Below are 24,139 nucleotides of genomic sequence, written 5' to 3' on the forward strand. Positions count from 1 at the left end.
TTCGTCTAAATCTTAAACTTTAATTTTTAAACAGATCAGGCACATTATAACAGCTACGATTTTGTAGCTATATATATGTTGTAGTAGTTACAAATCATAACTGCTACATATGTTGTAACAGCTACAAATCACAAATGCTACAACACGTTCGAGTTTCATAATTGTTATAACGTAGATTCAATCTTATTCATCTACAATTCACGTTATAGCAATTATGAAATGTAACTGCTACAATATAAATTCAACCTGTTCACCTAACATTTACGTTGTAATAGCTATGAAATCGTAACTGTTACACATGTTGTAACAGTTACAAACACGTCTAACATACTTAACATGTTATAACGATTACGATTTCATAATTATTATAACACATATTTAATTTATTCAAAAATATTCACGTTGTAATGACTATAATTTCGTAATTACTATAACGTAGATCAATCTTGTTTATCTACCATTCACGTTGTAATAACTATAAAATCACAACTATTACAATACGAATTCGACCTACTCGCATAATATTCACGTCGTAACAATTATGAAACCATAACTAATATATTATAAATATTTTTGAACGTTAAATATATCAAATGCGTTGTAGTAACCACGAAAGCATAAATATTATAATATAAATAACATTACAATTTCATAATTGTTATAATGTATTCAATCAGTTTAGAAATTAAATGAAAGCTATCGGCGAAAGATAACTATATTGAAAGACGTTTAGATAAACGTATGCGGCAAAATAGTGAAGTGGAGCGCCCTTCAAAATAAATAAAGCTCGTCCTTTTGATTTGTGCTCATGAAAAGTAAATAAAGATCGTCCTTTTGAACATTGAGTCTAAAAAAAATAAGTAAAAAAAATATGCATATGAGCACAATATAACCGTTTAAATGCATTGAAATCGATTTAATTTAACTCCATTATTTTATCAAACAAGTGTAATCCACCACTTCAACGATCCTAATATGACCATCTATGAGAACAAATCACACAATCAATTCCATGACCATCTATGAAAAAGTAAATCGAGAATATCTGTAAAGAGGTGAATCGAAAAGTTCATTTTAAGCAGAATAGGATATTAATTGAAATTCCATTATCTTATCAAACAACCTCAAACAACTTACACAATATAAAACTCAGCTAGGCTTTGCTCATTTACAGCCCTACGCACAAAAGCATGTCTTGATAATTGTGGAAACCAATAACGGAATATTAATCAAGGAAGCTAGAAAGGAAGAAGATGGAGAGGTAATTGGTTAATGTGAGATTAACCAAGAAACAGCAAACAACTCACCATCATAATTGGCAAAATTTGTCAATGTGAAAGTAAATCAAAAATAGCATAATCTTGCCTAGCGGCCTAAACCACAATTGATTACAAGAAAATTGTGAAAGTTTTAACAAGATAGCACAATTTGATTATAGAATCTTTGCTAACTTAGATATCATTGACAACAGAATTTGAAATAATAAGATCATACTTACAGATAACTGAAATTCTTTAAAAAATCAAGGCAACTTCTACAATTTTTTCTTAAACTGACAGACTTAGTAAAAACCTAGTCACTGGATTTTAGCTTGTCCATTAGAACAAAGCACAGTGTTCATGATAACAAAAGATACTGTCCAGTAACCAGTTTTATTAAAGCCAATTATCTGAACATGTACTCTTCTTGGTATGCTTCTTCCCTAAGTACAGAGTGAGTTCAATTTTCAAACTTAAACATCTCTGGGTCCAAAATTTGCCCAAACATCAATTAAGCGTGCAAACTCTCTTGGACCAGACAACCACCAGACAAAGGGCCTTCTACCACGGAAGAAAATTACAAATGCAGAAAACATTGCCAGAAAGAACAGTTATCAAATAGCAAAAGAAATTAATGGGACTGCCTACTACAAAAAGGAGTCCTTGAGCATTAGTAGTACCAAATGGCAGCAAGAAGCCTCTGAATAGTGTCCCTGATTGGATCCCTCCATTTCTCTGACCAGCTCTACTTTTGTAGGCCCCCGATTCCGATGGCAGAATTTAGTGTACATTAACTACGAACTCCACCAAGAGAAACCTAGACATCATGACAATAGGCTTCATCTCTGAAGCATTTAGCAGCATAAAAGATAAGTAACAAGGACGACATTATGTTTTGTCAATTAGCCTTCGGAGTAAGAAATGGCTGCACCACCAGCCCAGATGGTGCCCATGCAATGCAAGAACAGTAAAACAGTATCATTCACACGATGACTACAGTAAGCCTAGAACCCTAGGTGGTGTTTCAGAGCCCCTCTGGGGCTCCTCCGCCACTTTTGGGATTCTCGTTTGCATCGGAAGGATTATCGGTGTGCTTCCTGGAGGAGCCCTTGCAAAGGTGGACAGGATACTTGGCGGCATTGAGATCCAGCTTCCTGAGGGCAGCCTTCCCAAGGTCCACCCCGCACATGTCTGAGAGCCTGACGAGGTAGAGCAGCACATCAGAGAGCTCCTCCCCCAGGTGCTGCTTCTCCTCCTCCCCCCAGTCCGGTAGCCCCTTGGCCACCTCACCTTTCCACTGGAAGATCTCCGACAGCTCCCCAACCTCTCCTACCTGCAGAACAACAGCATAAAGATGGGGAATCATAGTGCAGCAATTTAGGGTTATAAACATACAGAGGCAAAAAAAATATCAGATAAGAACGGTGATCCGATCTAATGGTCTCCAAAAAGGCAAAAAAACAAAAAAACCCCCCCTTTTTGGGTCTCATCGAATGCATGCCACAGACCAAACAAAAAGAAAATAGGGAGAGATTTTGAGGGAGGGAGAGGAGCGTACCATGGCAAGGAGGAGGTTTCTGGGGCTGTGGAATTGCTCCCAGTCCCTCTCCCTTGCAAAATCTGCCATTTTCTTCCTCAAGCTCTCCAGGGTCACAGCCTCCTTTCCTGCCATTGCCTGAGAGGAAGATAGAGACATCGATCGCTTGTTGGTTTCCGCAATATTCCTCCTCTCCTCGGGTCCTTTTCTAGGGTTCAGGGAGGCGACTGGGCGAAGACGAAGTGAGTAAAGCGAGCAGCGCATCGCGTTCTCACTCTCTCAATGGGGAATATAATTTGGTCGGTTGCCAAGAATACGCACAAACTTGGACATGGTGCAAAGGTGAACCGTCGCATATTAATATGGTTTTTTCGGCTGCCGTATCATTTTTCTTTTTTACAAAAAAACCTTTTTATCCCGTCGCATATTAATATGAAATTACTAAATTACTTATGCTGTGCTGTGGCTTTTTGTAACAGGGCCACACGATCTTTAAATATCTTCCACCTTTATATTAGAGATACATTTTGTATCTAATATTTGTTATGATCATTTGAGAAAATTATCACATAATTATCTCTATTTTAGGAGTTAAGTAGATTTTGGTTAAATTTTGTTCTATAATTACTTTCTTTTTGATATGTGATGTTAGACGTTCATTTAGTTTCCTTTTGTGGCTATCTCTTAGAAATTTGCATCACTTGCAACCACTATAGCCATGCATCCTTGAGGACATGTACTTTCCGATTTATCCTAGTGGCCGATAGAAAACTTCCGTGGGATCAAACCGATCACCCTCAGGAATAGTCAATGAAGTTAACTGGGATTTTTAGAAGGGTAGACCGTACGTAGATTGCCGCTTTAGAGCGCACATATAGGTTAGCACTTCCAACACGCGTATGATGCATGTTTCATATTTTGGGGCTGACTAGATATAAAATGTATGTTACGGGTGTTATAACCCCCCTCACGGAGGTGGTCATCTAGGACTTGGCCCACTCTACCCAGCCGGCTCAGCAGTCCCGTTCGGCCCATTCGGCTCGGCTCAGCAACCTAGCACTGCCATTCGGTTCGGCTTGGCAGCCCTCCACTCAGCCCATTCGGCAGCTCAGCTCTGCCACTCAGCCCATTCGGCTCATTCGGCAGCTCAGCTCTACCACTCAGCCCATTCGGCTCATTCGGCAGCTCAGCTCTGCCACTCAGCCCATTCGGCTCGGCTCGGCAGTCCAGCACTGCCATTCGGCTCGGCTTGGCAGCCCTCCACTCAACCCACTTGGCACTCAGCCTACTCAGCCCATGCGACTCGTCATAATGGTCTGCTTAAAGTCATCCTTGGATATGACTCATCAGAAATGGTCTTCTCAAGACCATACCTTGTCATATCAAGGTATTCTCAAGACCATGCCTTGTCATATCAAAATCTTCTCAAAGCTATGCTTTGTCATAAATAGTCATCAACAGAGAATAAGCAGCCTCATCAAAGCATTAGTGAGAGGAGTTGTCAAGCATTAATTAGAGATGTGACATGACAGAATAATCTTCCCCATGTCATATCTTATCATACTTTCAAAGGAACAACTAGCATTAATGAAGGTGGTCTTCTCGAGGCAGGGTGAATCCTTCCAAAAAAGAGAGAACTCCTCTCCGATCATGATAAAGGGGAGCTCCTGAGGTATAAAAAAGGAGGAGGGGTCTCCGATCTCTCGCTTCTGGCTCTCTCACTCTTCTTATTTTTTTTGGGCTGAGCATTTCATTACAGTATTTTTATTTTACTGTACTTCTTCTTCCTCCTGACTGGGCTGACTTGAGCGTCGGAGTGGCCGTCCGGGGACTCCCCGGCGCCAGGATGACCTCTGTTCTCCTGTGATGTTTCAGGGTCTTCCGGTGGTTGATCCTCTCTCCTTCCTCGGTGTGGAAGCCCTCTCCAGCGGTTGCACCCCCCCTCTCTTCCCCTGTATGCTGACTGGTCCGACGGCGCGTCTGGAAGCCGATCTCAACAGGAACAATGTACTTAGATGTTTGAATTTGTTAGCTAGAATCTAGGTCACAATTCTTTTGACATCTTCATGAAAGATTATGATCTTGTATATAAAATATTCTCCCTCGAATATCAAGTTAATTCATCTTCCATAATCGTGATACGAGAGGTGGTTTATGATGTGTGACTTGTTGGACAAAGTTAAAGTCATGCTTCCTCATTCATAATCGTATCATTGGTCATGTGATGATTATAAATTGATGAGTTTGGTTTAATTGGATTTATGTAATTGTTGGTCAAAATTAAAATTCATAAAGGGCAACTATGACATAATAATAAAGTTGTTGTTGTGTGATTTAGAGGTTACTAGTTTGAATCTCGAAAATAATCTTTTACAAAGTAAGATAAGATTGTGTATAATAGATCTTTCTCTAAACTCTCGTATTTGCGGAAGCTTCATGCATCAGACTGCCCTTTAGCCAAAGTTAAGATTGATGAAATCTAAAGGCGAAGGTTGCAGGCAATAACATGTTAATTTGTTCTATCATTGAGGGCAATAACATGTTTTGGTAGGGAAATGAACCTATAGATTGTCCTAGGTCACAAGAGATTCTATATGATAGATCACCCACCCTCTCAGCCAATGCTCAAGATTAGTACTGAGCATGCGCATGACTTGTGGAAGATACACCACAATGATTCAATAAAAGTGTCGTGTATCATTCTAACCACCATGACTCTAGACCTAAGGCGCCATGTGATGCCTATGAGATATTGGCTAAGCTTAAGGATTTGTATGAAAAAAAATATTCATTTGGAATGATACGAGGTTTCTTGTCTTGTTGAGGAGTTGGATGATCAATTATAGATCTCTCGAGAAGCATGCATGTAACTACTAGAATGATGGCCTGCATAGATAAATTTCATGATGGTTGACGAGCTACAAATTAACTTATTGTTGCGACCCCTTCCTCCTCACTACTATGCGCCATGATGAAGGTGGATAAAACTCTCAGAGTTGTTTGTTGATGTCGAGAGAAGTTTAGCTTGAAATTTGGATGAAGTTCAAGGGCAAGGTTCTTCTTGTGTACAGAGAGAGCCACAAATGGTAGAAGTGGAAGTCCAAGCCGAAAGGTAAGGGGCTCTTCGTTCGTCCCTTCGAAGGAATTGAAGTCTCCTCACGCTAATATGCTCCACTATGAGGATGACGATCCTGCAACCTACAAGAAAGCAATATTTGATATCAAATCTGAGAAATAACTTGAAACCATGAAATCCAAGATGAAATGGATATCCCTCATTCTTAAAGTCGTCAATGTGACTCTTGCAACAAGTCAACTAAATCATGTGTTCTCCATACAATTCTACTTCCAAATAGCCCCAGATATCACCATGTTCCAATGAATACTTTCTAACAAGCTGAAATGTGAACTAGATGTACAACTTAAATTGACTATTTAAGGTTTTCTCAAGGCAGATGCTGCCCCCATAACCACAGCCATTACAAGACCAAGACCAGCACCAATTGATGCACCAATTGCAGCCGCTGTGGCACCGGTTTCCTTTCCCTGAGAGCCTTTCTTTGCAAGGATAGACTTCTGCTCCCTTGCCAACTCCAATGACAACCTCTCCTTTGTAAGCTCCTGCATCCCAATCAAGCATTGAAATTCAACAAGTGTTCACATGATGCGAGTAGTTAATCAGTAATCAAACGGGTAAAATGCTGCATATAAGTTAATGCAATTCCTATTCTACCCAGTTTTCTGAAATCATTCCCAGAGGGTTGAAACGGTCAAAAATCCAGCTCAACCGGAAGTATTCCAGGACTGGATTGCTTCCGTTTCCTAGGTTGACCAATGAAACCATACTATCCCTCATGCATTTATAGCAGTTACATGATAAGGTAAAATGAACACTGACCTGTAATGCCATCTCTTCATTGCTCGCAAGAACATGGTGTATGAGTTGGCGAAATTCAGATACACCTTCAACAGGCATTACTGCACTTCTCTTTTGGAATGATATCCGAGCAAGCTTAACAGGAATCCATTTGACCTTTCGGTTAGCCTCCATATCCAAGTCATCATCTATAGAACGTAAAGACTGCAGACCACTATAAGTTGGTATTATGAAAGGACAGGAATTCACAACTACAGTCATGTCACGAGGTGCTTGATATGCCTCAATTGCTGAATTGATTAGCGTATTCTGCTGATGGGCACTGACAGAGAATTTGTTAGTGATGGCTAGAACCCAAGGGACACCACAAACCTTAACCTCATTCAAAAGAAGCGACATGGCTGGAAGTGAAGTTTCTGTATCATGCCATCTTGGTAGTGTAGTTGATAAATTATGCACAAGGACAACCAGATCTGTTTTTCTACTGAGGTCACAAACACCTTCCAATTCTTTTCTAAAACTAGAAACTTCCTTTTGCAGTGCCTACAGCAATAATCGGTTCTGATTTCAGAGTTTGAAAATCATCCCATTTCAGTCATGAAAAAGCAAGCTAAATGCTTAATGTGAAGGTTGCATAATAGAGGTGGTAAATGGATGTTGTTGGCTATCATTTTATCAGTACAATTCACATAACTAGAATACCAGGATTTATATCTGATACGGAAAGATGCTACAAAAGCATGAAAATTTGAAGATTTACAAATCCTTGGATACGTATTCACTATCATTGCTAGACCATAAGTACTCACTATCATAGCTCTTGACGTCAGGCTAATATAGACAAACTATTTTTCGGTTTATTGTAAAAAATGTTGAGAAACAGAGTTAATGCAGACTGATATTTGAGCAGAATCCAGAACAGATCAAGTAGGCATCACTGTAGTACAGTACTACACCTTTGCAATGCCTACAGCCTAGCTTTTCTTAGAAAACTCCAGTTTGGAATCTAGCTTTCTTTTTTGCTTTTAAAACACTTGAATAGATTTTTAGAAACTAGAAAACACGGATTCTGCTAGCTCTTCCTCTGATGCATTTAACTTCATGTATCTTAGAAAATCCATGCATTTATTTCACCAAAAGATTTGTTGATCCGTGCAAGTATTTTGCCATCAGTGTTGATTCATCCAACTAGTTTGCGATGCAAAAAAAGGTTGGTTTCTAATTAACAACAACTTCTGACACAAAAGAGGAACTTAGTTGATCCAGAACTACAATCACCCAGTGTTAATTGATTATTTATAATAACTTCTTACAGAAAAAGTTCCATCGTAATATTTAAAAGGTTCCTAGAAAGTAATATTTAGAAAGGTACCTGCAGGTTTACTCCGACAGAATCCAAGTAGCATACTCCACCTTCTACGACTTTACGAGGATGCATATCCGAGTAAACAATATCAAGATTTGCTCTGTTCCTCTGTCTACTCAGATCCAGCAATGCTCTAAATAAACTAGTCTTTCCAGCCCCCTGTAAGCATTCAGTGACCGGTTCAAAACCATATAAATCTGTAATAGAATAAAAAATATCTAGCATGCAAAATATGATACCTCTAACCCAAGTAATCTCACTCTTCGTGTTCTGACATGTACCTCTTTGGAGACTGTAAAGAAATCGCTAGTACAGTATAAAACAAAGTTGTTCAAGCCATCACTACATATATTTCTGTCTTCAAACAGAGAGCCCATTTCATAGTCTGGATCTGAGCTGGTATGCTCCACAATTGAGTTGAAACGCAAAGAATGATTTACAACTGGAAATTTTGGTGGATGTTTTAGAGGACGACCAATTAAGATCCGCATTTCTTGCGTCTGTGGATGAATTCCATCATTTGTCGAGTATGGTGGCACTGAAGGTAAGGTTTCCACTGTTGTTGAATACCTATTATCAAATACAATTGTGTTGTCAAGAAAGAAAAATAACAATAAAATATAGGTTACCTCACTAATAGAATTGGAAATCATAAAGTGACACCAAAAAGAACCAGCTAGAATTTTCCACCACAAAGGTGTTGGTATTTTTTTTTCTTTTGCAATGAAGCATGCTGAAAGACATACAAAACTCATTGAACTTTACATGTGGGATAAACTACAAAGCCCACCAAGAAAAAAGAAAAGAATAAAGAGGTGGAAATAGTAAAATGTGAGGAAACAAAAGACGTAGGAAATAAAGTTAGTGAAGAGGAGTCTTGTTTCTTTTATATTACACTTAACTTGCATTCCACTTATAGTGGGCATCCACAAGCACTGCAAGCAACAAAATCAAATGCATTATATATGTTCAACTAGAGCCTGCCCATTGACCATTTGCTTAAACTATATGTTCTACTCTTCCACCATTCCATTACCTGAATGATCTTCTTTCACCTTGTGGGCCTGCCAAATAAAATGGGAAAAAACATACGAAAACTTGTAGCATGTATTAGGGGTGGGGATCTTTAACAGTCAAAATAAGTCAAACTGGAGTGTCAAATAGCCTGATTAAGAATCAACTTTGGTTAGGAATTAGGATATCAATCAATAAGCAAATAAGATCAAAACAGCCAAGGAACAAACAATTTTAGTTGGTTCCTCAAACATAGGCAATTAATGATCATGTTATAAGAATATGAATATGAATATGAATATAAAAAAAAATCAAAATTTGCTCGGTGACAACTTCATCAGTCAAAAACCAAAAAAGAACCAGCTAAGGGAAGACCAACTTTAGTTGATGCCTCAAACATAAGCTATTAATGGAAATGTTATATGGATTTATGAATATTTTATCAAATGATTACTTTTATATATGAGATAATCCATAACACGCCATATTAACCTACAAAGTAATTGCTTTTGAAACCAAAAAGTTTGAAATAGAAGTCAAGATAATACCAGCTTCCATTTACTTGAGCTTGTACAAGTGTGCAAAGGTGAAGCCCATGTCCCACAATATTAACTTTCATTGGCTGTGTGTGTTTATCACCAGGAATTCCAGTCCAACCAAGAGGAAGAATAGAAGTTGCAATTTGGATACGAGGAGGCTCCACAATATGATCAAACTCTACAGTGCCAGGAGCCGCCAAGCCAAGTAATTGGTGTGGATGCGGAAAATGTGGTAGCTGCTCCATCCCTAGAAAGGGAGGAGCATCTACACACATACACATGTCATATAACCTGCCAAAGAAAACAAATTAAGGTATTCATTTTTTGATCAAATTTACAATGATACACTTGACAAACTAAACTATGATAAGAGTCTCCCACTGCATTCACCCAAGACTAGAGCAACCATCCAAAAAAAAAACATGATGAACCACAGTCAGTTCATCATTAAGAATACTTCCAACTTCCTTTAAAGGATGATTCTAACAGCTTCTGGTATTGTGAATTGTGGGTCAAGGTGAAATAGATGTTTATTGAGCCAGAATCATCCATGAAAAGGAACATGTGATTGTGCACTGTGTATCCCAAAGGATAATCGCCACTATGCAATCTATAGCAAAGTAGATAAGACTGTTTAATAGTCTCTCAATCGCCAAGACTTCCTGAATAAACATCTCAAAGACTCAAACTGTGAAATGACTTTTGGGGTGGGATTGAACTGATCCATTGTGAGGCAAGTGTATCCCAAGAGATCTATTTTACTGGTAGAGGATTAGTCAGACCATGGAATTGGTTCACTCATTGGATGGCATAATACAACACTTAAAGTAGCAATCTTGAGTCTCCTTGACCTTATCTAAAGCCATTTCCTATTCTAGGATTGTTATGCTGTTAAATTGTATAATTGTGCAGCAAACAAATCCCTAGAAATATCCTCAACGTGTAGAGAACCCTGAAACTGAAGTGAATTTATACAAGAAAAATGTTTAAACTACGAGGAAATATCAGAAAAACCTAAGTTAATTATTAAGATTGACAAAAGAAACTAAAGAATACCAAGAAAAATTCCTAGCGGTCTGATTCAACAACACATTAGTCAGGAAGCCCCTTATAGTATGTGCAGAACAACATGAAAAAAAAACTCTTACAGATAATGCAATTCTTACTTCTGGAAGCGAGACCTGTATGACTTCATAGAATGTGATTGAAAGCGCTCCCTCAATTCAGTTATGACAGACCTAACCTGCAAATGCCTTTCCCGGGGCAAAGTAATCAGAATGAGTAGCTAGAGTTTGCTATTGTTAAGTTAAATGAAAAAAAAATTACTAGAACAAGAATACTATCAGACAATCACACAAACTTATGGACAATGTGTACGCTCGTACCGATGTCAATTTTGAGTATTCTGCATCAGAAAGTGATTCAACTGATGAACTTCTTAACAAGTAGAGCTGGTAGAAAACATCAAGGTGGTTATTCGAGTTAGAAGGTGGTTATTTGTAATGGTCTGCTCAACTAAAAGTAAAAAGGAAGAACAGTTAAGTGAATATACCAGAGCATAGTAGTACATAACATGGAAACAAGTGACTACTGATTAAAGCATAAAGATAAAGCAAAATATCTAAAATAATGAAGGTTAGGTCTGAAAAAGAAAAAAAAATCTCCCTTTTAGTGTGTTCCTTGAGAGACAAATGAATGAATAATATACTAAAGTCTCCAGAAGTCACGAATTTTAAATAGTATCTATAGAAACATCTCAAATAATGGAAGACTTCTATATATTGTTATATTCAAGTGTTCAGATACCAGTTACCCTCTCAACGAAGAGACGCTGGTGTTCCACCAGGGATGACTCCCAAACTACAACAATGTAGCATCCAATTTGATAATGGAGGAAATAAGTAGGAAAAGTATTGTAAAATAATAAGACAATGGATTTCTCTCTCTGTCTATTACAAGATATAAGCCCCTATTTATACATGAATATAGGGACCTATTCTAGGAGAATTATTCTAAAAAAGAAAAACAGAATATTTATCCTTAACAGAATATTTTAACAATTCCTAAATATTCTAACACTCCCCCTCAAGCTGGAAGATATAAATTATATGTACCCAGCTTGTTACATATGTAGTCAATTCGAGGATGTCCTTTGTCTTCATACAAAAGACCCTTTCCTGGAGCACCTCTGATATATCGGATAATGCTTGTTACAACATCTCAATGTTTCTTGCATGGAGAGTTGACTTACTACATTTACTGTAAATGAGATATCCGGACGAGTAACAGTAAGGTAGCTTAGTCTCCCTACTAATCGCCTGTATCGTTCAGGATCTGAAAGAGACTTTCCCTGATTTGGCATGAGCTTGACATTCGGAGAGCTGGAACTTGCTAGCTTGTCGCCGTTACTGGAAGAGGACAGCGGAGAAGAGAGGCGCACGACCACAGGAAGAGTGGCGTCGTGAGGAAGAAACAGGAGCGCGCGACCACGGGAAGAGTGGCGTCGCGAGGAAGAAACAAAAGCTCGCGACCACGGGAAAAGTGGAGTTGCGAGGAAGAAACAGGAGTGCGCGACCACGGGAAGAGTGGCGTCGCGAGGAAGAAACAAGAGCGCGCGACCACGGGAAGAGTGGCATCGCAAGGAAGAAACAAGAGCGCGCGACCACTGGAAGAGTGGCGTCACGAGGAAGAAACAGAAGCGCGCGACCACGGGAAGAGTGGCGTCGCATGGAAGAAACAGGAGCGCGTGATCACAGGAAGAGTGGTGTCGTGAGGAAACATGCTGCTTGTCGCATCGTGGAAGACGCGCGACGAGGAAGCCACCGCGATTGCTGCGTCGCGACGAGGAAAACGCGCGACGAGGAAGCCGGCTAACAGAAACGCACGCAAGGAAAACGCGTGGCGAACAAAGAAAGAAGGAAGTCGTTGCAATTGCTGCATCGCGACGAGGAAAACGCACGACGAGGAAGGCGGCTGACAGAAACGCACGCGAGCAAAACGCGTGGCGAACGAGAGAGAGAGAGAAGGAAGAGGATTGGTTTGGGCGGATAACCCTAAACCTAAGGAGGGAGGAAAACTCAAACCTAAACACAAGCACACGCGAGGAAAACGCGTGGCGAACAGAGAGAGAGAGAAGGAAAAGGATTGGTTTGGGCAGATAACCCTAAACCTAAGGAGGGAGGAAAACCCAAACCTAAACACGAGCACACGCGAGGAAAACGAGTGGCGAACAGAGAGAGAGAGAAGGAAGAGGATTGGTTTGGGCAGATAACCCTAAACCTAAGGAGGGAGGAAAACTCAAACCTAAACACGAGCACACGCGAGGAAAACGCGTGGCGTACACGGATCCATGAACTTGGCTAGCACGATCCTCCCGCGCTGCCGCCCCCGCGCGTCCCGATCCGCCTTCTTGGCCCGGAGCGCCTCCAGCCTCGAACTCAGCCGTGCGATCATCTCCTCGATCCTCACGATCTCGTCATCCAGCGAGATCTCCTCGACCTCGACGAAGGCAACGCGGGAGGCGGCGGCGATGAAGAGAGAGAGGAGAAAGAATTAGGGTTAGGCGGATAAACCTAAACCCCTTCGCTCTGATACCATGTAAAATAATAATACAATGGATTTCTCTTATTCTATTACAAGATATAAGCCCCTATTTATACATGAATATAGAGACCTATTCTAGGAGAATTATTCTAAAAAAAAAAGAAAAACAGAATATTTATCCTTAACAGAATATTTATCCCTAACAGAATATTTATTCCTAAATATTCTAACAATTCCTAAATATTCTAACAATGGATTTCTCTTATTCTATTACAAGATATAAGTCCCTATTTATACATGAATATAGAGACCTATTCTAGGAGAATTATTCTAAAAAAAAAAGAAAAATAGAATATTTATCCTTAACAGAATATTTATCCCTAACAGAATATTTATTCCTAAATATTCTAACAATTCCTAAATATTCTAACACTCCCCCTCAAGCTGGAGAATATAAATCATATATACCCAGCTTGTTACATATGTAGTCAATTTGAGGATGTCCGTTTTCTTCATACAAAAGACTCTTTCCTGGAGTACCTTTGATATAGCGGATAATGCTTGTTATAGCATCCCAATGTTCCTTGCATGGAGAGTTGACTTACTACACTTACTGTAAATGAGATATCCGGACGAATAATAGTAACGTAGCTTAGTCTCCTTACTAATCGCCTGTATCATTCAGGATCTGAAATAGGCTCCCCCTGATTTGACATGAGCTTGACATTCGGAGAGCTGGAACTTGCTAGCTTGCTGCCGTTACTGGAAGAGGGCAGCGGAGAAGAGAAGCGGCTGATGTTGCTGCTTCTGTTGAGAAGAGAGGAGACGCGGACGAGCAGAAGAAGACGGCGCGATCCTTGCGTTGAGACCCTAGTCGCGTGATGAAGACATGCTGCTCAGAAGCGCGCGACCACGGGAAGAGTGGCGTCGCGAGGAAGACGTGTTGCTTGTCGCGTCGAAGAAGACGCGCGACGAGGAGGCCGCTGTGATTGCTGTCGCGACGAGGAAAACGCGCAATGAGGAAGGCGGCGGAGGAGATGTACTGCTCGTCGTGTCGAGGAAGACGCACGACGAGGAAGCCGCTGCGATTGATGTGTCGTGACGAGGAAAACGCGCGACGAGGAAGCCGCTGTGATTGTTGTCGCGACGAGGAAAACGCGCGATGAGGAAGGCGGCGGAGGAGACGTACTGCTCGTCGTGTCGAGGAAGACGCACGACGAGGAAGCCGCTGCGATTGATGTGTCGCGACGAGGAAAACGCGCGACGAGGAAAGACAGCGAACAGAAACACACGCAAGGAAAACGCGTGGCTAACAGAGAGAGAAGGAAAACTCTACGATTGCTGCATCGCGACGAGGAAAGACGGCAAACACAAACGCACGCAAGGAAAACGCGTGATGAACAGAGAGAGAGAAGGAAGAAGATTGGTTTGGGCGGATAACCCTAAACCTGAGGGAGGAAAACCCAAATCTAAACACGAGCACATGCGAGGAAAACGCGTGGCGAACAGACAGAGAGAGAAGGAAGAGGATTGGTTTGGGTGGATAACCCTAAACCTAAGGAGGGAGGAAAACCCAAATCTAAACACAAGCACATGCGAGGAAAACGCGTGGCGAACAGACAGAGAGAGAAGGAAGAGGATTGGTTTGGGTGGATAACCCTAAACCTAGCCTTGGCTCTGATACCATGCAAAATAATAAGACAATGGATTTCTCTCTCTGTCTATTACAAGATATAAGCCCTTATTTATACATGAATATAGGGACCTATTCTAGGAGAATTATTCTAAAAAAGAAAAACAGAATATTTATCCTTAACAGAATATTTTAACAATTCCTAAATATTCTAACAAGTATGAAGACATAATTGATTGGCAGAATCAAGCTAATCGATGTCAAGGAAGAAGTCTGTATAACCAACCAAAGAGCTTGTCAAAAAATATTATGATGGTTTATGGATGAACTGATGCATTGATCCACCTGTACCATCTTCTTATATCTGAATCTGGCTTTTAATGTCCACTTTATGCCTGGTGACTACTGGTTTGCTCAATTCAGAATGGTGGGCAGTGTCTGAATAAAATAATAATTATTCAGACTTCAGTATATGATGAGTAAAACCCTAGAAGACAATCTTCTCCAAGATCAGATCTTCAAATTATGACCTATGAAACTCTGGCATGTATATGAAGTTCTTGTTGGTTATAGAGCCGTCAATTTAGGTTGGACCCGTTGAGTTAGCCCGCCCCGCTAAATAATTTTGGTGGATTGAATTGAAATTTTATCAACCCATTTTAAGATAGGTTCAAGTGGATCGACCCGCCTAGGCCTACGATCCGCGTGAGTCGGCCTATGGCGGGCTTGGGTTGGCCCGCAGGTTGAAAAAATTTATTTATTTTTCTTCAAAATTTCAAATTAAAGTAGAAAATTCAATTGACTAGTGAGTTTAACCCGTCTAAACCTCAATCCAAACTTAAAAATTTCAACTTGATTCATTTAAAATGTAATCCAAACTTAAATTTTTTAATATTTTAAATATTTTTTATTTTTTGGCAGGCCCATGGGTTGGCCCGCCTAACCCACAATCCGTCTTAGGTTAGGTTGGGTTGGAGATTTCTTAGCCCGCCAAGTTGGTGGGTCAGCCCGCCCCGCCCCACCTCATCATATGGCGGGTTTCTGGTGGGTTGGACTACCCCACCATAGATTGGCCCGTTTGACAACTCTAGTTGGTTATCATGATTTATTGCAGATATGCACCTTGAAGGTCAGAGCATAAGATATTAAACACACCTGCCTCATTCAATGTCCTGTTGGTTAAACATATCTAACACATACTAACAAGTAAAAAGGACATTGCGTACCTAACGCTAAAAAGGACATTGCGTACCTAACTCAATATCCTCATACCAACTCTTGACCAACAAAATCACAACAGAAACATTTTCCCCATGGTTGGTCCATATATTTTACCGAGAACATCATAATCATAGTACAACAAATCAACTAGATCATGTAGCATAAATTTTTTTGTACCACTACAATCATAGTAAAATTCAGCTTTGTCCACTCCAGAAGCACAAGGAAAAACATCTCAAGACTAATTCCTGACCCTAGCATCCCTCAACCAATTGATCTCTATCATGCAGGTGCTTATTGTCCTAGAATGACAGTGTTGTACTAAAATTAAAAAGTGTGTGATACATTACTAGTTTTGGTCATAGATTAAGGATTAGAAGTTGCATCTTATAATGAACTCTTTTTTCCATTTTACCTTTTTGCAACCTCTTTCTTGCAAATATCACCATTTTTTTAATGTGATAAGTATGCATATATATGAATGTATGTATGTATATCTATGTATGTATATGTATTACCATGTTGATCAACAATCAAAACTCCAAAGAAGCCCATAGTTTAAGAACAATGCAACAGAGGAAACCCCATCAAAAATTATGGATGGGTGAGTAAAATTTTATAGATAAAAGTAACAAAAGAGGCAAAAGTTGACAGGACAACCTATAAATATTTGTTTGACCAAGAAGAGTCATTTTTTTCGTTTATTGCAGCCATGTGGGAAAAAAATCCAGTCTACCCCAGAAGTTCACTTTTTTGAACCATTAGTTAGAAAAGCACATAACTAAAGCCACTGTTGCTTTTTGAATATGTGCTCTTGTTACCAAAAGGATGGTTCACAGAAATTTTTCATATGCACATCAGTTATATCAAAATTTCAAACACACAAGTAAACCTGCAAAGTAGTGGTATTAAATATAGTCTGCATAACCTATGTCAGTCTACATCCTACTTCGAGCAATCTGCAGAAAATGGAGTCATGACTACACAACTTTGTCAAATTTGGTCACCGATAGTGAATGACAAATAAACCCCTTTAATAACTTCCAAAAAAAATTGAAAGTTTTCTAAAACAGCCATAGGAACAAGATAGAAGAAATTCCATAAAAACTGATAATAATGTAAGAGAATGGAATCGGCAAAAACATAACTGGCTATGTCTACATAACTCTTTGAAAGGTCAGATTCTGTATTCAAGGTATCTTCTAGATATGAGCATACAAGATAAACTTGAACGCAAACTCATGAATCTAATATTAACAATCTTTGACCCCAAACAGCATATGAAGATGAACTTATGCAGCTGGGTCAGGTCCCATTCAGGCAATATTGCAACATCTTTTAGTGATACGAGCAAGCAAATTCTGTCTTCAAAACTCAATAACTTAGCGTCCTACAGAAAGGAATATGTCTGCAAAATTGACTTATGCTCTGATATGAGCAAGCAAATTCTGTTTTCTTTCACTGTATCCAGAATTCCTAGTAATATATGATGGTACCAGAGGTGACAATTTAAAACTAACTGACAAGACCTTCTTATATATTTAATTATAAGGTTAGCTTAAAGAAGAAAAGAACAGATAGATGAATGTGGATACCTGTCCAAAAGGTACATAAGAAGGCAAAGAAGGAACTCTATGCCACCGCCTTGACTCCCCGATTCTAGTGCTGGTTTTCCTAGTTACATGGCTGTCATTTGCAACAGTATTATCGGGATCAAGAGGAGTCAAAGAAATCCCATCAGAATCCTCCTGGATTTCCAAAGACTCAGGTTCCGGATCAGTTATGCCAAATGCAGGCGGGGAGCTACAATTTTCAAGTGATGACACAGATCCATTCTCATTTCCTACTTTCTTGAATGCATTTAAATACTTATGAACAGCCTCTAAGGGAACAAGATTTTTGAGTCTCCATATTGAAGTCTGAACAGGGCCAACTCCAAGGACTAATTCTTCCCCATCATTTATTTTGCCCTTTTGAAAGGTTGACCTACTTGTCTCTTCTTCATAGTTTGAATCATCAGAACCTTCATGCAAAGATGGTTGCTGAACTTGTGTGTTATAATGATGAAAATATGCAGGAGACAAGATCCGTGGAACCAAATCTTCAGGAATGCAGTATGTTTTGAAATAGCCTTGCCATCCTTTCTGATGAACATAACTAGAACCATGTAAAAAGGACATCATAAATGTATCGTAGTGAGGTTAGCATAGTTGCAAATAATGAACTTAGCCAAATAAGTAACTACCACGAAAGCTCCCCCAATCTAGATGATCAAAATTCAAACCAAAGATATAAGGACTATTCTATGCAATTGAATGAAAGAACATACTCTCTCAAAGCAGCATTACCAACTGGTGGTTGAGAGAAAGTGATACATTTCACAGGAACTTTCTCGTGCTCTTTAGCTAGAGAAGATGTTGCAAGAATTCTCAAAATTGCAAGTGTAGACAGTACAGCTACCTAGCATTATAAAGAGAGCCCTCAGAAGACAATAAAGAAGGCTTATATTAGTAAACGAAGAGGCAAATATAAGTAGAGGAGAATAAGCATCACTTACAGCTCCACCAAGTGAATGCCCGCAAAGGACAAGCTTACAATTTTTTTTCTGAGCAAGTTTATACAACTCCAATGCTGGAATCCCTTTAGCACGCCCCAAGAACCCCTGTAAGAAAAATAGGGGGAAAATGTTACCTAACAGTGAGTTTCAGACAAAAAAATTAATTTGGATCAATTGAAGGGATTACAATCTATGTTAACAATATTCTAAAGTAAAATTAATCAGTAACTCACCCTATGTGCAGCAGGCTTTGGACGTTCTCTCAATCGCTTCCATTTTGCTTGAATTGGCTTTCCAAGGTTTACATCAATCTTCATTTCCCTGTCAGCTTGTTCAGATTCAATATCACTCAAATCATCCACAACATCATCCTCGTGGAATATGGCTCCCTGAAGTATATTTGCATCAGCTATGACATCTCTAAAAGAGTGATGAAAGATCAGTAACTTTTGAGTTTATCTTTGAACATTCACGAACTTTAGAATCTTATGTTTTTGCTTACTTGTATTGTTTTGTCCCGATGAATGAAGCATAAATGGTATCCCCTGCCTCAGCTAATAGGTATCTAACAGACAGAAGGAGATACACAAATAATCAAATAAAACATAAATGTATTTTGTTAAACTTGATTGGACTGTAACTTATCCAAAAGCCTAAGCTATTAGGAAGGAACAAATTTACATGGTCACATTAATAATACTCCCCCCACTAGTGTGGGTGGTCAACTTGATTAAAGTAACCCAAACCTCAACAAGTGCATTCATTCAACTTGGAACATTTTCTAAATTGTTGTGACCGGAAAGATTCAAACACAAGACTTCTCGTTATACTATCTTAAATTCACCTGAAAGACCACTATCCAGAAGCCAAGAATTAAGATGTCAGAAAGGAATAAGTCTACATATTCACATCCTTACTTTGACAGAAGTAATGCAATACCACCTTAGACAAAGTCTCACTCAGAGAATAAGAATTATCAAAGAGAATTTTATTTGTCAAAATATTATTTGACATTGGAGAATTAGACTCCTTTTAAAGGCTCAAACCTAAAGAAAGTAGGAAATAATCAAACTACAAAATAGAAAACAAATTAATCTAAATTAAACTTCTACAAAAATAATACTAAATCAAAATATAACACAAAAAGGTATTTAACACGCTAAAATAAAACAATTTGCTAATTTAGAGACTTAAAAAATTATTCTCCTAATGAGTCCTAATGAGGAGTGCCTACGAAAATAAGTTTTTACAAATGATAACTTAAAATAAAACCAAAATTCTATTTTGCATCATGCACTTGGTAATGCAAAACCACTCAAGCTCATTCATAATACAGAAAACACATCCTACTTTACAATTTATTAACAAAAAAAAAAAACAAGAGTTTGTAAACTTCCTGAAGCAACTTTTGATCGTATGTGCATATAAGCTATGGTATGTGATTATGCCAGTTCATACACATAATTGTGAAATATTCTTTACTGCTATCATTCACACTACTTAAAGTTGAAAGATAGAAAGAACAACATTTTAGCAAGCAAATTGCATCACAGATGTGACATGACAAATTTACCCCCAAAAAGTGAAGTGGGTGAATTTTAAAATAATACGATGAATTGTTTCAAGACTAACCTTGCTTGTTTCCTTTTATTGATACATCAAAACTTGATTGATTCATGTACAAATCTGATATCAACATAGATTCAATTGATTGTATCAAATAATGTGATGAAGGTATTTTTATAAAATAATGTGATGAAGGTATCGACATAGATTCAATACATACACAATCAATTTTTTATAAAATTAATTTATTAAAAAAACTAAGAGGATAGGATATAAGCAAAATCAACAGGATGATGGTTTCTTTTACAACCTGAAGTGTGCAAGCTCATTGCATATAAAGCAAACTAATGTATACTTTTAAAACTTGTATAGCTCACTAAATACAAGTCTATGGAAATAGTTCGTAAAAATACCACATATTAACAAAAGTGACATAATGATCCATTCAATTTGGTTACTTTGACTAAGTAACAAGCTAAGAAATTGAAACTAGATTTAGAAATTTTTTGGTATGTGATAAATGAAAACGCACCTATGGGACACATGGTCCAAAGATGGTTGAACTCGCTCAAGAGATACAACCTGTCCTCCGAAATCAGACTTAAATTTGTTTATGTACCAAAGCATATCTGAAGCAGGACTCTGTCAGTTTTAAAATGTCACCAGAATGATCAGAGTAGAATAACAAATTGAAATTAAGCATGATAGCTCATTACAACCAACTATGTGAAAGAAACCTAGCTCCAACTCTCTAAGATAGCTGTACTGGCTTTTTCAATATGGTGTTACATGTATGGAGAGCTCTACTATGTCTTGTTCTTTTAGTCTTTTTATCTAACAGCAAACTATTATCATCTGATGATTCATTGATGAATGTAAAGTGCTATATTAAAACAAGACGTTTATTTGCTGAATCAAAAAACATAACAAAAGGCAAATTCAGATGGATCATTTGCCACTTCATCTAAGGATACTTTAACAACTTCATATAAACGAATTATCTCATACCACCAGACATAATTAACTATCACATTTCAGTTCAAATTGCAGTTCAATTGATCGTCCAAGTAATACATAACACTTTCCAATACCTAATCCGCTGTTTATGTCTATTTCCTGGTTCCAACTACTAGCGTGTGAGTCACTGTCGCCTCTACAATACAAGCATGAAGAAAAACAGATTAACGCAGGAAACAGGAATTATGAGATTCTTTCCTTTCCGGAAACCCTCGCTCGTCCTTGTGATACAGACACGGCATTGCAGAACCTTCTAAAACCCCCAATTTGTCTATCAGAAATAAGCAAAGTAGAGAAGGCCCATAGCAGAAGTAGATAAAATTAACCTTATATACGCACTCTGAGAGGACCATGGAACATAGGATTTCTTGAAGATCGGCGATAGATTCTGCCTTGACAGCGTGACAGAGGTCGTTGAGCTGCCGCCGCTGCCGCTTGAGTGCTTCTCGGAGGACCTTCTCCTGATCCTTCCGGTCGCGCTGGCCTTTCCATGGCGGCCACCGCCACTGTTGCGGCATAGGCGGCGGCCACGAAATCCCCACCCTCGCGGTCTGCTCTCTGATCCAAAATTCCACCCGCGTGCGCAGCGATCCCATCAGGGCGAGAAAGGATGAGCGTGGCGGTGGCGTGATGGCGAGGCGAGATGGTGCGGAAGTGAGGCCAGGGAGGGGGGCATATGCCCTGGAATCGGCATCCTTTTTCAGATCGGATTCGAGAATGCTCAAGGAAGAAACTGACGGCATTGTCTTTATTGTGGTTCCCAGTCCAACGGAGGCGTGGAGGATTACGATTGTTGTGCTAATTTGGTTTATGAAAGGGCGAATTTTGAGATTATTATTCTCACGCGAATAGCGATTTCACACAGCGCATCAAAGTGGCATTTTCTGGAAAGCGCATACTGCAGTAACCTTGAAAGAAAATTTTTACATTTTCATAATTCTGGTCCGAATGTTCTAAGAAGATCTTTAGTCATACAATGATTGTATAGATTTTCTTCTATCTATTGCAATTCGATGTGGTCTGAAATTAAGAGATGAAATGACTCAATGGGTCATGGCTGAGCTCTTTTGGTAGATCGGGTGCACGTCAATTTTTATTGGGTCTACTTCCGTCGGATTGGATGTTACTATGCCAAATAAGCATAAAGACTCAGGTGAAGATCTCCGACTTCAAGGCCGGAAAAAGATTTAGAAGATGGTTCATGCATATTTGAGTTATTCTATATAATCTAATATTGTTTGGTCCAATTTATTTATTTAGAGGGAATAAAAAATAACTAGTTTAATATTTATATATTACCTTTGATTCAATATATTTCTAAAATAAATTAAATTAAATTAATAATATTAATATTAATAATAATAATAAATTGATAATATATAAAAAATAAATAATTTTTAAATTTAAAATAAACTTATATATTTTTAATAAAATAATTATTTTAATAACATAATATATTAAAATAATTATTTTAATAAAATAATTTATAAATTAATAAATATAATTTGTTAATTTAATTTTTTAAAATTTAAAATAAATTTATATATTTTTTAATAAAATAATTCATTAAAATAATTAAATTAATAAATATAATTTATTAATTTTATTTTTTAAAATTTAAAATAAATATATATTATAAAATAATTTGTTAAAATAATTATTTTAATAAATAATTTGTTAAATTAATAAATATAATTCAATAATTTTATTTTAATGAAATATTTTATTAAAATAATTATTTTAATAAAATAATTCATTAAATTAATAAATAGAATTCATTAATTTTATTTTTTAAAATTTAAAATAAATATATATTTTTTAAATAAAATAATTCATTAAAATAATTATTTTAATAAACTAATTCATTAAATTAATAAATATAATTCATTAATTTTATTTTTTGAAATTTAAAATAAATAAATATTTTAATAAAATAATTCATTAAATAATTATTTTAATAAAATAATTTATTAAATTAATAAATAATTCACTAATTTTATTTTTTAAATTTTAAAAAATATATATATATTAATAAAATAATTTATTAAAATAATTATTTTAATAAAATAATTCATTAAATTAATAAATATATTCATTAAGTTTAATTTTTAAATTTTAAATTATTAATTCAATTTTAAAATCAAAGGATAATCATGGGAAAAAAAATTTGTTAACCTCCGAAATTGTAGAAAATCTTAGGCTACCAAGGTAATCATATTCCCGAGTTATAACTCATTTGTTGATGTGGCGGTTATCTTATGGGAATCGACATAACCTGAATCAAACAAGGTTATCGTTGATAAGGTAGATAACTAAGGTTATCAACGATATAACATCCAACCAAACGTCCCCTAAGGGATGAATCTTTTCCCTTTCTCTCAAAAGGCATGATTTCCTGTAACCAACACTTGCTCCAATTGTTGTGTCTCGCATAACGATCGTGCCATTTGGGGTCACTTGCAGCTTGAATAACGGTCACATCCCTTGGGGCTGCTAGTGGCCCACATAATGATTGCGTCCTATGAGGTTGCTTACAGCTTGAATAACGATTGTATCCCTTGGGGTTGCTAGCGGCTTGAGTAATGGTCGCATCCCTTGGGGTCACTAGCCACTTGAGTAATGGTCGTCCCATGGATTCTAGCAGGCAAGGGTCAATCTAGATGTGACTCAAATTGGCCTGGGTTTAACTTGTCCGAGAGTCAGCTAACCCTACTGCCAATCAGGCATGAATAGGTTATCTTGACCTAAGTTCTATCCCGAATCGGATAGATTGAGGGCTATGTTAACTAAGTCATGAAGAGGAGTGTGTTGACCGAGTGATGGACCATGTACATGGCACTGTTGTCTCTACCACATATGAAAATTATTTTATTTTTTATTTTATTATCTTATGATCCTAAATATTTTTAGAATCCTAAATTTACATAATTACAATTTAGTTGGAAGTTGCCCTGGATTAAAAATAATAATTTATTATACTGCATAATTAATTTTTACTAATATTCAAATT

At 37.7% G+C, this 24,139-nt stretch overlaps 2 protein-coding genes across 2 annotated transcripts in view; both read right to left on the bottom strand.

The window, feature by feature from the left end:
- Positions 1–3,090, bottom strand: part of LOC141821660 (uncharacterized) — a 6,222-nt gene extending 3,132 nt beyond the window's left edge. The window contains exons 1-2 of the mRNA XM_074709023.1: positions 2,818–3,090; positions 2,287–2,592 (exon numbers count right to left, since the gene is read on the bottom strand). Coding sequence (XP_074565124.1) covers positions 2,287–2,592; positions 2,818–3,060 — 549 coding nt within the window. The 5' untranslated portion in view covers positions 3,061–3,090. The remainder of the gene's footprint in view (positions 1–2,286; positions 2,593–2,817) is intronic.
- A 2,959-nt stretch (positions 3,091–6,049) lies between these two features.
- Positions 6,050–21,890, bottom strand: LOC141822180 (uncharacterized). The gene is made up of 14 exons (XM_074709609.1): positions 21,456–21,890; positions 20,645–20,754; positions 19,049–19,111; positions 18,780–18,966; positions 18,547–18,651; positions 18,319–18,449; positions 17,585–18,146; positions 10,978–11,043; positions 10,759–10,835; positions 9,602–9,883; positions 8,279–8,609; positions 8,046–8,198; positions 6,695–7,216; positions 6,050–6,417 (listed from the first exon to the last, which is right to left on the bottom strand). Exons 1-14 carry the CDS (start codon positions 21,870–21,872, stop codon positions 6,232–6,234), a joined length of 3,192 nt encoding a protein of 1,063 aa, XP_074565710.1. The 5' UTR covers positions 21,873–21,890; the 3' UTR covers positions 6,050–6,231.
- Between the last annotated feature and the right edge of the window lie 2,249 nt (positions 21,891–24,139).

Source organism: Curcuma longa, chromosome 2 (genome assembly GCF_044706935.1).
Source record: "Curcuma longa cultivar G26 ecotype Majalengka, Jawa Barat chromosome 2, ITB_CL_G26_1.1, whole genome shotgun sequence".
Classification (NCBI taxonomy): domain Eukaryota; kingdom Viridiplantae; phylum Streptophyta; class Magnoliopsida; order Zingiberales; family Zingiberaceae; genus Curcuma; species Curcuma longa.